General features: G+C 37.2%; 1 protein-coding gene across 2 annotated transcripts in view; it reads left to right on the forward strand.

Annotated features, from left to right (window-relative positions):
- LOC115429887 (breakpoint cluster region protein-like) overlaps window positions 1-15,166 on the forward strand; it is a 138,111-nt gene that overhangs the window by 83,493 nt on the left and 39,452 nt on the right. For both annotated transcript variants that reach the window (XM_030149685.1, XM_030149684.1), the window contains 2 exons: window positions 160-264; window positions 2,271-2,456. In XM_030149685.1, coding sequence (XP_030005545.1) covers window positions 160-264; window positions 2,271-2,456 — 291 coding nt within the window. The remainder of the gene's footprint in view (window positions 1-159; window positions 265-2,270; window positions 2,457-15,166) is intronic.

The following is a 15,166-nucleotide window of genomic DNA, read 5'->3' on the forward strand; positions in this document are numbered from 1 at the left end:
TGACAAAATAATAATATGATAATGAAGCTATGCAAAAATAAACACCTTTGTGTAAAGTAGCTGACTCACTATTTCACTGGTGTTCAGGGAGTTTTGGTTGCATATTTTATTGCATTTGTTGTTGTGCTATATTAATTTTTTTTGGTGTGCTTGTTACAGACGGAATGTGACCTGGAAAAAGGTTTGGAAATGAGGAAGTGGGTCCTGTCTGGGATCTTGGCCAGTGAGGAAACATACCTCAGTCATCTGGAGGCACTGCTTTTGGTAAGAGCAACTACAACCACTACAAATACACAGTGGCACTCATACTTTAAGTATTATTTTTAGCACTATTCTTAGCCCACAAAGACCTAAACATCTGCAGGGGATAGAAAGCAAATACTGCTCTAAAATGCTCAATAACTTTTGAACCACTAATCCTATCAATACATGTAAATAATTCAGGTAAAACGCAGTTTCTCAGCTGATCAGCAGTATCAGATGTGTCTTATTTGGATGTTCAGAGGATCCCTAGTGAATGTAGAAACAGGAATTTTCTGCAACATTGATTCACCAATAACACCCATGTAGTTTGAGAATTGCCAATGGTGATGGACACTGGTGCAGCGGTACATGTTGTACCATCGTAGGCAAGGCAAGGCAAGGCAAGGCAGGTTTATTTATATAGCACATTTCATGTACAAGACAATTCAAAGTGCTTTACATAAAACATTAAAAGCATTACAGCACAAGGCATGAGAAAAACAAACAAACAAACAAACAAATCGTACCAATTGGTATGCCCCTAGCAGCTCAGTACTCGTATGAGCATGTATTGCAGTACGGTTCATTTATCATTTTCAAATGACATTCTGGACAACTCACATTTATATTAGAGCTTTACAAGACGACTGACTTACGGATTTCTGCTGTCATTGAATGGAGCCCACCTATGCACCGAGCACAGCCGGCCAGAACCCCGGCTGGGCACTGCACCCAGCCCATTTGCCTTAAGTGGAGCTTAGATCCAGTTCCGAGGCTCTCCATCAGCTCCCAGTTATGTTTCGGTGCACAGCCGGGCTCCAGCTGGCCTCTGTGTTCAAACCGTACTGTGAACCGTGACTCAAGAACCACAATATGTAGTGAACCGTGGATAACCTGTACCGTTGCATTCCTAATGATCATGATCAGTAAATTAAATGTAGGAAAATACCTGATCTCAGCTGTGTTAAATACACGTGAGGTATTTTACTGGACTCAATTTAATTTAATATGTCTTCTCCACTTCATCTCATAGGCAAATATTGAATGTTTTGCATTTGTCTGACAGCTTTAGTTACTTTTAATTCAGCCATACCCAGGTCACATGTGATTGATTCTGATCAATTATTGGTAATTACAGTTGTTAGTCATGTATTCAACCTCTGACCTGTATGAAAATGCTTTTGAGTGGTTAAAATCTGCATCATGGTGTAGATTTTCTACACTCCAAAAATACAGGGAAGGGGTAGATGCACCAGTCTCATATCCTCTCAGACAGTTGAATTACAATATGCTGAAAGGGAATTGTGTGCGTTTTTATTTTTTTGCCCAGTTACACTAAAAGACTATCAAGCACTGCAGCTGAGAATTCTTCTACTTCTTAAGCTATATAAACAGCTTAAAAATCCTCCTGGATCAGCTGGAAAATGCATTTTCGCCGAGTTGAAAACCAGATTTTTTTTTTTTCTAAGTGAATAGTTTACTTTTCAGACATAAATATATGAGTAACCCCAGAAAACCTACTCTATGATAGTCACAGATTATCCGAGAGGGATCTTAAAATATAACATACGCATTAATTCAGAAACATTAATCCAAAAACTTGATATATAATAGTAAAATATATATATATATTTTAGTAAGATGTTAGCAGGGACCATTACTGAACAGTGTCCAGTTTTATTTCTTACTTCAGTACATTTTGCTGATAATTCTTAACTTTTTGTAGCCAGAACTTTTATTTGTGGAGCATTTTCACTTCCACCTCTACATACAGTATATCTATATTATACAGAATAGCTTATCATATTAGCAATAAAGTGATTTGTTGAATAATTGAAGTGTAGATTGTAACTTTTTTACGTTGCGATTTCTTTTTACACAATGAAAAGACATTTTGTCAGTCACCCATTGGTTTCCACTTGAACACCTAATGCAGGTAAAGATCAAGTTACAATTACTTACTGTTAAGATGCATCCAAATAAGAGGACCTTCTGTTCTAAATGGAATGCTTCTCTGTTTGTCCCAGCCCATGAAACCTCTGAAAGCTGCAGCGACAACATCACAGCCTGTGCTGACAGTCGCTCAGATAGAAACCATCTTCTTCAAAGTGCCTGAGCTCTATGAGATCCACAAGGAGTTCTATGATGGACTGCTTCCCCGTGTGCAGCAGTGGAGCCACCACCAGAGAGTCGGGGACCTGTTCCAGAAAATGGTGAGTCTGGGGTATATTTACCATTTTTCAAAAGAAGCAGGTCAAGGGTTGGGTTGTCTGGTGTGTAACTGTCTGACTTTACCCTTAATCAAAGTGACAACGCTGGGCATATAAAAATAGCAGACAGTATTTGAAAGGACATGCAGGGTGGTAGAGTTGTATTTTGTGTCCAGTTGAACCTAAGGCAGAGCTACATGACAAAGTGACAGTATGTTTCTTGAGTAGGAGGCTGTTAGAAGAATATTTCAATCAAGTGATTAAAAAAATTTCTCATTTTCCTTTTAAATTCAGAAATTCATTTAAATTAAATGTGGCTCTTCATTTCTTTGTTCATTCTTTTCTCATCCTTCAGCCAAAGATGTCAGAGCCAAATGTACACTAGGTCTGTTTAATCATTTTCACAATGGGTCAATTAAACCACAATGAATCATTTGTTAATTCTTTCAAGCTTGTCCTCTCTCACTGATGCATCCCCTCACTCTCCCCGTCTGACACACACGGCTGTGCTCAGCCACGTACGTGCACATGCGTACACACTCGCAGACAGAGGGAGGTGCAGGCGTGTTTCACAATGCCGCCTTTCTGCCTCAGGCAGCTGAGGCCATCACTGCACTGTGTGCTTTGTGTCTCCAAGAAGCTGCTATAAATAGGAGCCTCTCTCTCTCTCTCTCTCTATTGCGCTGTTTTTGCGTCTCTCTCCACTCATTCTTATTAACTTATCTAACGCTGCTGCCCTCGAGGCCAAGCAGAAAAATGAATTTAATTGGTATCTTTCTTGCCAGAAAGGCCCACAATAAAATCCTTTTTTTGTTGTTATTAACAATTGTCCATTATTTTGCTTTTTAAAAAAAATAGTCTGACCACTAATCCTCTGTTCTAGACAATACTCCCCATTCATTAAAAAAAGAGTGGTAAATAAATGAATTTTGAGAAGAGTGATCAAAAACTGGCAAATTATGTTGAAAAATACCAGGTTATTAATAAGTTGTGTGACCACATTGGAAGGATGTTGTTAGTGCACTTCCATTCATTACACTACACACTCTATGTATCTACTTGCAGTGTGTGAATTTCACTAGGGTTGTGTGGTCTCACATTGAAATCTCCCGTTTTGCACTTGTTGGAAATGATGATCACAACATTTATCTCCCAACTGGGTGATATTTTGCTGCCAAAATATCTGAAAGATTGTATGCTTGTTGAATTAAATTCAGATTGATGAAATTAAACATGTATTTGCTTGTATTTGCTTGTGCGTGTCAACTGTTTCACAGGAGATGGAAACTGCACTGATGAAGTATCATGTCTCTACTAAAATAGCTTGGCAGTAACAAATCTAACAGTGGCTACGGTGCAGCTTTCTCTGGCACTATTTACATAAATGTGGTGGATTCTCCTCTTATACTGTAAAGCCTAGATGGTGACCAGTGCTAGATAGTCACCATTTGGACATTATGAGATCATCCAACTATTCATAGTGCAGTTTTGCCGTAATTGTGAATGCCAATGCGCATACTCCTTCATAATATAAGGAACAATGCAAATTGAGACACAATAATAGTTTATAATGGTCAAACTGGAAATGTGTGCTCATCATAGAGGAATGGAGGTGATAGTGACATTTTCAGTTCACCCTACAAATGACCAGTTACTGTTTCAAGTGGTTGTGATATCAGATTGTCGAAGCTCTGCACAGCTTGTAGACTAGTAGTTCCCTGTGGAAGAATATTGTGTAAAACAAGGTGATAGCTGAATAACAATCTAGGAAATCTCTGTTGAGGACAAAGTTGAACACAAGTGACAGAAACAGCAAATAACCTGCTGAAATGTGTGCCATGCAGGTTTAGTTGAGTGGACAAAAGAGGGACAAAGCAAATGTTCACATGAACTGAAGTGAGACTGGTTGTGGTTTTACAGCGCTTGCTTCCTTTGTCTGGTCTTAGCTATTAAATCAGCCGAACAAAAACATTCACACTCAGTATTTTCTCTATTTTAATCAGCCTTGACAATCTGGAGTGTGAGCGTCTTTGTCTCCCCTCCCCTTCAACATCTATGAGCATGTTCATACTGTTCATACACACTAGTACACTAACACAGTTTCTGTCTGATTCCCTCTTTCTAGACAGTAGTTAATAAAAGACAGGAGAAGACACTACAAAAAAGAAAAAATCTACATGACAGCCAAGGAGGAAAAGATTAGATGAGAGTAGAGGAAGTGATAAAGGGAGACTGAAATGAGGAGAGAAGAACTGGATATGGAAAGCAAGTAGATTTAGGCTTCTGCTGCCGCAGCTCTGATAGAGCTGTCTCACTATGAGTCTGAAATCTGTGTGGGGAGCAGATGGGCTTATAGGAATCATAAAACATCTGAACAAGGAAGGCAGGAGAACTGGGAGAAAAGAGGAAGAGGCAAAGCAGCAGTGACAGGTTATGAGCATGAGTGTCAGAGAAAAGTGTTTGAAGGCTGAAAATAGGGCTAAATCACTCTCGTTGTTCTGCACATTCTTCGCACACCGCAGCTAAAAGAATGTTTTACACCACAAAGACAGACAGGGAGGCAAAGCAGAAAGTGGGTATATGGATAAACTGCCTTTGAAAGTGTATGTAGTTTTATATTGTATATTCATGTCCAAGGGCCATCAACCACAGCAGGTACAAAATATCTTATAGTGTACAACCACTGACACACACTAGATCAGTGGTTCCCAACCTTTTTTGGCTCATGACCCCGATTTAACATCACAAATTTCTAGCGACCCCAGACATTAAAAACACAGACTTTTTTTTTTTTGCTAAAATTAATTTGTTTTTGATCATGTAATAGTTTGCTTTACTATATTGCAAATAAACGTTAATTTTAGATGACATTTAGGCTATATAATGTATATTATTATGGACGGAGGCAGAAAAGCCAGGTGTAGATTACTGCACTAAGTGAGAATTTTATTTTCCAGTCAGTCCAGCTTGTATTTACAAGGCTGCAAATTAATACTGAACAAAGAATAACTCAAACTATGAATTATGAAAGAGCTGCAGCATCTGAAACCAACCACAATGAACATTTGAAAGATAAACAGTACCACAGTGCTTCAGTTTCAGCTTCAGTTTGTCATGTCTTTTATGTATTGTGATTGTCTCTGTCAACTCACCATATAATTTTTATTAGTAATTAATATTTTATTTTTTATCAATTACTAGAAGTTTCAAATAACCCCATTTGAATTCCAGGCAACCCCACGTGGGGTCCCGACCCCAAAGTTGAAAGACACTGCAATAGATACTGGCTCCCAAAAAGTGTGGGTCCAGTATACTTCAGTTTAAAAAAACAAAAAAATCAAATCTTTTTCCATCAATCATTTCGGCCTCATCTGCTTTATTTGGATTCTTTAATATGTGGAATCATGGTTCTTCGTAAGTCATTGGTCCTTGATTGAGATTTTAGTGCTAAAAGCTTGGTTTGCTTATCCATTTATGTTTATTGAGATAAAACTAACAACACCATCAGTGGATTTAGTTATATGAATGTGTCATGAAGTTTACTTAATGACTAAATGACGGGACTCGAATTGTTACCATAACAAAGCTACATTAGTTAATGCTGGCATTAGTTTAGTGTTGTCTCATAGCATGCTAAACAGGCCAGGCTGTGATTATTTGTGTGTTCATGCATTACACAAATCTAACTTGTCGTTTAGCAGTGCTGTTGCTGTTTTCCATTAACCCATTAAAGACCTAAACGTCCACTGTCAACCTAAAGCAGGGGTGTCCAGTCCTGGTCCTTGAGGGCCGGTATCCTGCATGTTTTAGATGTTTCCCTCTTCCAGCACACCTGAAAATCTTTATCAGGCTTCTGCAGAGCTTTATGATAGGATTATCATTTGAATCAGGTGTGTTGGAGGAGGGATACATCTAAAACATGCAGGATACTGGCCCTCGAGGACCAGAGTTGAACACCCCTGACCTAAAGCATCTGCTGATCTAAACTCTTGCTGCACTAATCCTATCAATCCATGTAAATAATTGGTGTAAAAGGCAGTTTGTCATATTTTCATGGTCATCAGATATGACCCATTTGGATGTTCAGACGCTCTGTAGTTGCCATGGCAACACTGTCATCTTCTACGACATTGATTCACTAGTAAAACCCATGGAGTTGGATCAATGACTGTGAATGGACACACTGGGTTTATGTTCAGTTAATGATATTTTACTGAAAAACTCACCTTTTCTTCAGTCATATAATAACCTTTGAATTTACTCTGAGCTTTTATGAACATCTACATGATCAGTCAATTGAAAATAGGAAAATAGATGATTTTCACTGGAAAAAATGATAAATTCAGAGGATAATATTATAATAAATGGTGATAAATCACTTAGGAAAGGTTAAATATGGAGAAAAATTAATTTAGGAGCTTATGGGTTAAACTCTCCTCTGAGTTTTCTGAAGTTTTTTAAGGTTATAGGAGTCACACACTACAAAATGGACCTCAACTTTAATGTATGTAAACAGTACGATTTTAATACCACCTGAGTGGGGAAGCTATAAAAATAAAACATCAGCATGCATCATCCATCTGCATTGCTATCAACTTGTTAAGCTGTAATGTTTCCTGGTCCAATTCTGTTTATTACACTACATTCAGTATCATGTCCCAGAGTCCAAAATACATCCAGTTGTCATTCTATCACTTTTGGATGATAACGGGAAGAAGAGATAGATGAAGTTGATAGGTAAGGTTACAGTCCTTAAACTAGAAGCACTCGGAGAGCGCAGACCTCCGCCAAGGCTGATCAGTGGCCCCCCCCGTGGGCCCCCCCACCCCCGATCACCACCAAAATTTAATCATTTCTTCCTTATCCCATTTCCAACAAACCCTAAAAATTTCATCCAAATCTGTCCAGAACTTTTTGAGTTATGTTGCACAGTAACGATCAGTGCCCCCCCCCCGTGGGCCCCCCCACCCCCGATAACCACCAAAATTTAATCATTTCTTCCTTATCCCATTTCCAACAAACCCTCAAAATTTCATCCAAATCTGTCCTTAACTTTTTGAGTTATGTTGCACACTAACGGACAGACAAACAAACAGACAGACAGACAAACAAACAAACAAACCCTGGCAAAAACATAACCTCCTTGGCGGAGGTAACAATTGACAGAAAAACAAAGTGTGGTGCTTGCTGACAATAATATTTTAGCTAAGTAGTATTATTTTCCACTGCATCTGTCGAACCATATGTTTATGTATTCCCCAGTCATACAATAAGCCTTTTAAGATGTGTTTGACTTCATAGTAGTTTGTCTTTCATTTGTTGTTCCTTTATCTGTGCTGTATAGTTCAGTAGGGGTGTGTCGGCAAGAATCTGGCAGTGCAACACAAATCACAATACTAGGATCACAATACGATATATCATATATCATGATACTGTTAAAAAGGCCATTTTTTGTTTGTTTCTTTTCTTAAAATGATTATTTCCTGGAAGAATTGAATTATACCAGAAATATGCACAAATACTAAACACATTTTTATTTGATCACAACAGGATCTAATGCTATATCACAAAATGTTCCTGTGTTAAAACTTCAATTATGTTTTACAGACATTATAGTTTAAGATCCTGCTCAAATGTTCGTATTCTAATAGTTCATAACTAACATCATAACATTATTTTTATGCAGTCCCAAACAAAGGAATTAACATCTGCCTCTCTCAGACAGTAAAAAGTGCTTTTAGGATGCTTCAAATAACCATTATTTAATAAAACAGTGTTAAATAATAATAAATAAAATATAAACAATAAAGAAAAACAAAAATGAACCTCTGCCATATCTGCATTTGAATAAATACCTAAAAATACTGATACAGTACTTTTTAATATCAATATAGTATTGTGAAATGAAATATCGCAATATATTGCAGAGCCGATATTTTCTAACACCCCTATAGTTGAGAGGAAAGTAAATAAAGTAATGATATATGTTGATACACAGCTGAGCACAACGCTAAGCGATGCATTGCTATAAATGGCCAAGAAACTAAACAAGCATTTCAGACACTTAAAAGCTATTGTAGGTGACTAACGTTGCACAAAATCACTGTATTTCAGTTAAATAAATTAATTTAGTCCCTTCTGAACCCCAACTGGAGTCTCATTAAAGAAGGAGTTTACAGTAAAAGAGCGTATAGGCTCTGCCATTGTAGACTGTTTGGACCCAGATTTGAGTTTTAGTATCATGACATCAGACTTAACAAGTGGATAATGATAAATAGTGAAGCTATGCTAAGAATAGCGCCATTCCAGTAGTGATATTTATATGTGTGGAAAACATCCACGGAAGAGGAGAATGTGAACCCAGACATGTCTGAGGAAAAGAGGCCATCCATACATTAATGTACGTGCCATGTTGCCCAGTGCATTTTTTCACGCTGCATTCCTATTGGTTGGTTTGTAGATATAGGTCATAACAACAGTCACACTGACAGAATTTTGTGGGACGCTACCGGTCATCTGTGAACCTCTGTTATGTCTACCTTCCTGTTGAATTATGGTCTCTAATAGGGATACAAATTATCAATTAATCCATTAATCATTAGTTGGTTGACCTTATCGATCGATTAATGATTAATTGATAAGCGGCGATTTTCCTGAGAACCTGAATTTCTCTTTCAATAGGGTCTATAAGAATAAAAGCTAAATATTGTTTATATAGGCTACTTCATGAAAAAAGCATGCCATATTCCTTAATGATTGATTTATTGAACCATTGGATACAGAAAAGGCAATGACATTTATGGAGTAGAACTAAAGAAATTCTACAGAGAAATCCAATAAAATAAATGGATCTGAAGAGGGGCAGTTTAGAAGAAATGGGCATTTCTGACTTTGCATCACTGACATGAATGAGTGAGAGTTCAAGAGTTCAGCGGAGACGCCCCCCCTGCGCTATTTTCCCGTAGCCACTGGGGAGACCACAGGACATAATGCGGCATAATGCATAATACCTGTAGCCCGAATCAGGAGCCTGGAACAAGGTTATAATAGTTTTGGATTTTTCATTATAGTTTAGTTTTGTTTAGTTTTGACTTTTTTTTCTCTAATTCAGTTAGTTTTAATTCGTTTTTAGAGCATGTTAGCTAGTTTTTATTAGTTTTTGTTATTTTCTAAATGCTTAGTTTTACTTAATTTTAGTTTCTTTATATCTTTTATCTTCTTCACCGTCGAATTCAAATAAATCCCAGACAGGACTCTGCTGCTTTCTCCCAACTTTAGTCTACATGTTTCCAGGTAGAGTGGGGACGAGAAGACACCTAAACGACAAGTGACAAGAAGTGACGGACCATTAAATTTCATATGGTGCTGCTAGCTAAAATTGCTTGAGGGAAATAAATCAATTTTATGCCAATCCGACATTGACAAAGACAAAAACGAAGGGGATTTTATCCAGAATTTTTATACGTTTTCGTTAGTTTTGTAAGCACACAATACAGTTTCAAGTTAGTTATCGTTTTTTTCTTTTAATTATATTTTTTTTTTATTTCAGTTAACAAAAATCTTTTTACAATTCTAGTTTTCGTCATTTCGTTAATTTTCGTTAATGATAATAACCTTGGCCTGGAGGATGTTTTTAACTTCTGTCTCACTGACCAGATAGTCCAGATGACTGTGGACTAGACCAGCCTCCAGGGAAAATGCTCCAATCCAGTACCGATCCTACTTTTTTTGCGTATATTTAGGCGGGGGTGCACCAGTCCCACAAACAGACGGGCCTGTCTGCGTTTGGCTCCATCATGTCCCTAAAGCCATCCTAACTCATCAACACCATGATCTGGTTCAATGACCGGCTATCCCAGCCATGGCGTCACTGTGCGGACAAATAGCCTTCGGACAATATGTGGAAAAGGGCAATTAACCGACAATTAATAATTTAATCGAGCAAATTCTTATCGACAATTAATTGATAGTCGATTAATTGTTTACATCCCTAGTCACTAATAATAGCGCATAAAAAGCCAAAAATTTGATGACCACATGCACAAACCTACAGGTGACATCGTTCTGTGTAAGTTAACTTTTTATATAGTCAATGTTTGCATCTCCACTTCATCACAGATTATGCAGTGCTTCTACCATCTGCAAGAAAATATCCCATACTCTCTTACAAACCAAGTGGCTAAATGTAGTCTCCTTATGTAATGGCCATAGTCTGTCATGAGGCTGTTTTCCTAATGTTGTTTTCCGCTGTGGATTACACACGTACTCTCACACAGGACAAATCCCAAACTGCAAAATCCAAACACCCAAGCAGTTCCTTTCATCACCCAAAGCCATTTTCTGCTATGATACTGTAGCTGCAGCCGTACGCTCCGTAAGCTTTCACGGCAGTGTGTGGATGTGGCTGGCAGACATTCAGGCTTTCTGTTCTTGTCACAGAAAAACTGTCACTGGCTGAATGGTCTCCACTGTGCTGCAGATTGTGTGGCCCTAGGCAGGACACAGGATTGCAGGATTGTGAAAATTGCATTACTCCTCGATCTCATCCGCCTTACTCCATTCTGGTTTGTAGATGTGTGTGCAGAATGATTCATTCTGGAATGGTTTTGCTGCTTGAAATTCATCAGTATATGAAAGGACGCTCAGAGGAGGTGAAATTGCAGCAGTGTGAAAGGTTGTGTTGTATCATGGTGACTGTGTTTTCTTCTAACTAGAATTGTGTGACCATTTATTTGCCTGTAGTTGTAGAGATGGTAGAGTGGAAAGTAACTATGTATATGTACTCAAGTCCTGTACCGAAGGGCACCGTTAGAGATATTTATGCCCTATATAAGTATTTCTGTTTTATTTTATATTTTCCCATTTCTACTCTACTACATCTCAGAGGCAAATCATTTTTATTCATTTTATACTATGAATAATTTAGGAATCGTTTAAAAAGTGGGTTCACACCTTTTCAGGTTCTAATGTAGTCATCAGAAATATGACTGCATTAGAACATTTCCACCAAGTTTTCCTCTAAACTTCTCACAATATATCATATTTACAAGGAACTGAAGACAGAAAACATCTCTCCCATGATGTCTCTCAGCACTCATGTGATGACTCCTTACATTATTTGCCTGGTATCCCTCGACAAATAAAACAGGATAAAAAGTGTTTCAAACTTCCTTCAACTCCAGGACCTACAACAGTAACACACTTCCACGACATTAATGCATCAGTATTAATAATGTAAGGCAGGTCACACTAGACAATATTATCCCCCCTCTTTCCTTAAAGGGGTCATATTTTGCGAAACCCACTTTTATTAGTGTTTTGTTCATTTATTTGTGTATTTGGACCCTAACAGTTCAAAAAGTATGAATTTGAACCCTCCAGGTGCTGCAAAGCTATCTTTATATTCATTCTGTTAAAAATCGAGTGGATTTCTACAACCTGTTTTAATTCCTTCTTAATTTGTTTTATAACTAGTTACGTCACGACATTTGCACATATAGGGTCAAGACTTCCGACAAACATTTCTCAGAGTACGCTATAGTTGTTTGTCAGCAGCAGCGGTTGTAGTCCATACTGAAAATACGTCCAGACTTTGAGCTGATTACCTAAAATGTTCAGTTGTTGGTTGTATTAATGAACTCAAGTGGCTGAATGGGACAGAGAAGCATGGTCAACAACCTGGAGGGGGTGGGGCATGAAGTGGCTCATTTGCATTTAAAGGGCCAGCGCTCAAAACAACCTTTCTGGTGTCATTACTCAGAAATAGGGTTGAAGATGGACCTGTGGAGTTGAATTAATAAAGAATTCAGACCCAAGCATAGCATTTACAGTTTATGTAGACCACAGGGAAATGTTTTAAAATACATAATTCCTTTTTAAAAAGGAACATATCACTCCTCTAAGGGTGACAACGGCGACATTATCATACACAATAATAACAGAGTTCACTTCGCATCTCACTTCATGGACAGTGTTTAAGCTTTCTATTCTGTGCTGAACAAGAGCTCCCAACCTAGAAAAGTATTTTCATGATGTAAACAACTGTATGTTTTACAGTCACCTGGTGAAATGGAGTAAAGTTCACCAGACAGATTCTTTGTGTATGATGTGATTTCCGTCCACGAATCTTCAGGAAATAGCCTGGTCCATTTCCTAAAAACACAACAATAATATACTGATGTCATAAATATATAATATTGTATCAGGCAGAGTTCCCCTCTCAGATTCCTGTATTTGGTACTTTTCCTTATGTAAGACATGTCAGTACTTTTTAAAATAAGATATTTCTTTTTTAGTCCCACAAGAGGAAATTCCAAAATTCCATCACACATTACCAGGATGCTACAGTTCATAGTCATCACCATTAACAACACAGAGGCCCAGCCAACCCCTGAAACTTACAGTCTAATCCACCACACATACTAAATGTTTGCAACAGCCTGTAGTAAAATACAAGGAATGTTTAAAAACGCTCCCGCAAGAGGCAATTTTCATATGCCCATGACAGCAAAGACCAGGTCACATTAGGAGGGTCAGGATCATAGGGTTTAAGGATGAATGAGCTCATTTTTAGTTTGGGACCAGAATAGATCCACAGTTATGCAGTCGCCCCCATGATGTTCTCATAAATCTTTGCTGATAAAGTTCTTTTTTTAAACTATGTAACTATATAAAAACAGAAAAAAACGTACAAATTACTAAGTTTAATGGGATGAAAACATCTGATAACGTACGTACAAGCTAAAATAATAAAACAAGATTAAAGAAAATAAACACAACCAGATAAGTACAATCAGGATGTGCTCTCTAATAAACGTCTGATTGAAAAGGAGATTATGGAAATGCAGGAGTCAGGCCTGTTTATCCAGGAAGATGGTTCTGACTCACAAGGCTCTGTCTATGTAAGGTTTAATGGATATTTTTGGGTTATTGTTTTAAGGCCCATAATCAGTCCTGTTAATAATTATTGTTTTAAGAGATGAACCAAGGACTGAATATACAGACAAATTAATTGAGCTGAATGTTCCCTGTACAGACCTTTTTAGCTTACTACTCAAACTGTGAGTGTACTCGTGGTCTTTGTAGAACAGTTTTCATGACAAACAAGGAATTATTAATAATATTTTAGCCCCTCTTTGAGTTTTACCCCCAAACAAAGGTGCAGTGTTATCATGACAGATATAATCTCTGGATCTTCTGCTGTGGTCCTGCTTCTCTCCTGCCTCCATCATCATCGTTTGTTCTAGTTATTGGTAGTTATACTAGTAACAGCTGTTCTAGTTTTTAACAGCTGTGCATCCGTGTGTGTGTGTGTCCCCACCACCACCACCACCAACACCACCAATCTCTCTCTCTTTCTCTTCCTTCAACCCTCTCTCTTTAACCTCATCTGGTCAAGGCAGATGACCATCCTCCAGGAGTCAGGGTCTGCTCCAGGTTTCTGCTTATATGTAAAGTGTCTTGAGATAACTTTTGTTATGATGTGACATTATATAAATAAAATTGAATGGATATATGATATAAAACTGAAAATTAATGAAATCGAAATTGAAAGGGTGTATGAAACAAAATTTTTGGGAGTGATTATTGACCATAAACTCTGTTGGAAACCACAAATAGAATATATCAAACACAAAATGTCCAAGGCTGTTGCGATTCTTTATAAAACTCGGGACTTGTTAAGCAAAAAATGTTTGCATATGTTGTACTGTTCACTTGTAATGCCATATATGTCATACTGTGTGGAAATATGGGGCAATGTGTATAAAACTAATTTAGACCCGGTAATTAAACTAAAAAAAAAAAGCTATTAGAGTCATAAACAAAGCTGGTGATCTCCAATCAAGTAATCCACTTTTTGTAGAATCTGGTTTACTAAAATTTTTTGATATTGTATATTTAAAAACAATGGAATTTATGTTTCGCGTTAAAAGTAAAAACCTTCCTTTTTGTATTCAGAAAATTTTTAAGTTAAGAGAAGGACATTATAATTTAAGAGGGATGTTTGTGTTTGAAAAATGTAAATTAAGAACAAACGTTAAATATCACAGTGTTTCAGTTATTGGTGTCAAGCTATGGAATGAATTGAAAGATGAAGTGAAATTGTGTAGCTCACTGTTGAGTTTCAAAAAGAATTTAATTTGTCAAATTATGAAGGGCTATGAAAGTAATATGATTACAAAATGATTTGTAACACTGAATGTAGTATAATTTGTGTTTAAGTATTTATCTGCTGCAACTTCAGGTGTGGACTTGGACTAAGGATGTGAATAGGAGAAGCAGAAATAAGCCTCCGGCTTCAGCTTCTTCTTTTTCAGTTACAAAATGTGTTAATTTTATGTTTGTTTGTTTTTTAATATGTATATGTTTTGTATTTTGTATTTAACTGAAATAAACAGTCATGGATGGATGGATGGATGGATGGATGGATGGATGGATGGATGGATGGATAGATAGATAGATAGATAGATAGATAGATAGATAGATAGATAGATAGATAGATAGATAGATAGATAGATAGATAGATAGATAGATAGATAGATAGATAGATAGATAGATGAGAAATAACACATAAGTTGTAATGAACTGTAATTCTCGTTGGATAGTTCCTCTCTTAACCAGACAAAAGACCTCCTCTAAAGAATCTGAAGTTCTGCACATGCTCATTAAACAGCTTGAATAAAATATGCAGCAAGATGGAAAGAGCAACCTTT

Source organism: Sphaeramia orbicularis, chromosome 12 (assembly GCF_902148855.1).
Source record: "Sphaeramia orbicularis chromosome 12, fSphaOr1.1, whole genome shotgun sequence".
Lineage (NCBI taxonomy): Eukaryota > Metazoa > Chordata > Actinopteri > Kurtiformes > Apogonidae > Sphaeramia > Sphaeramia orbicularis.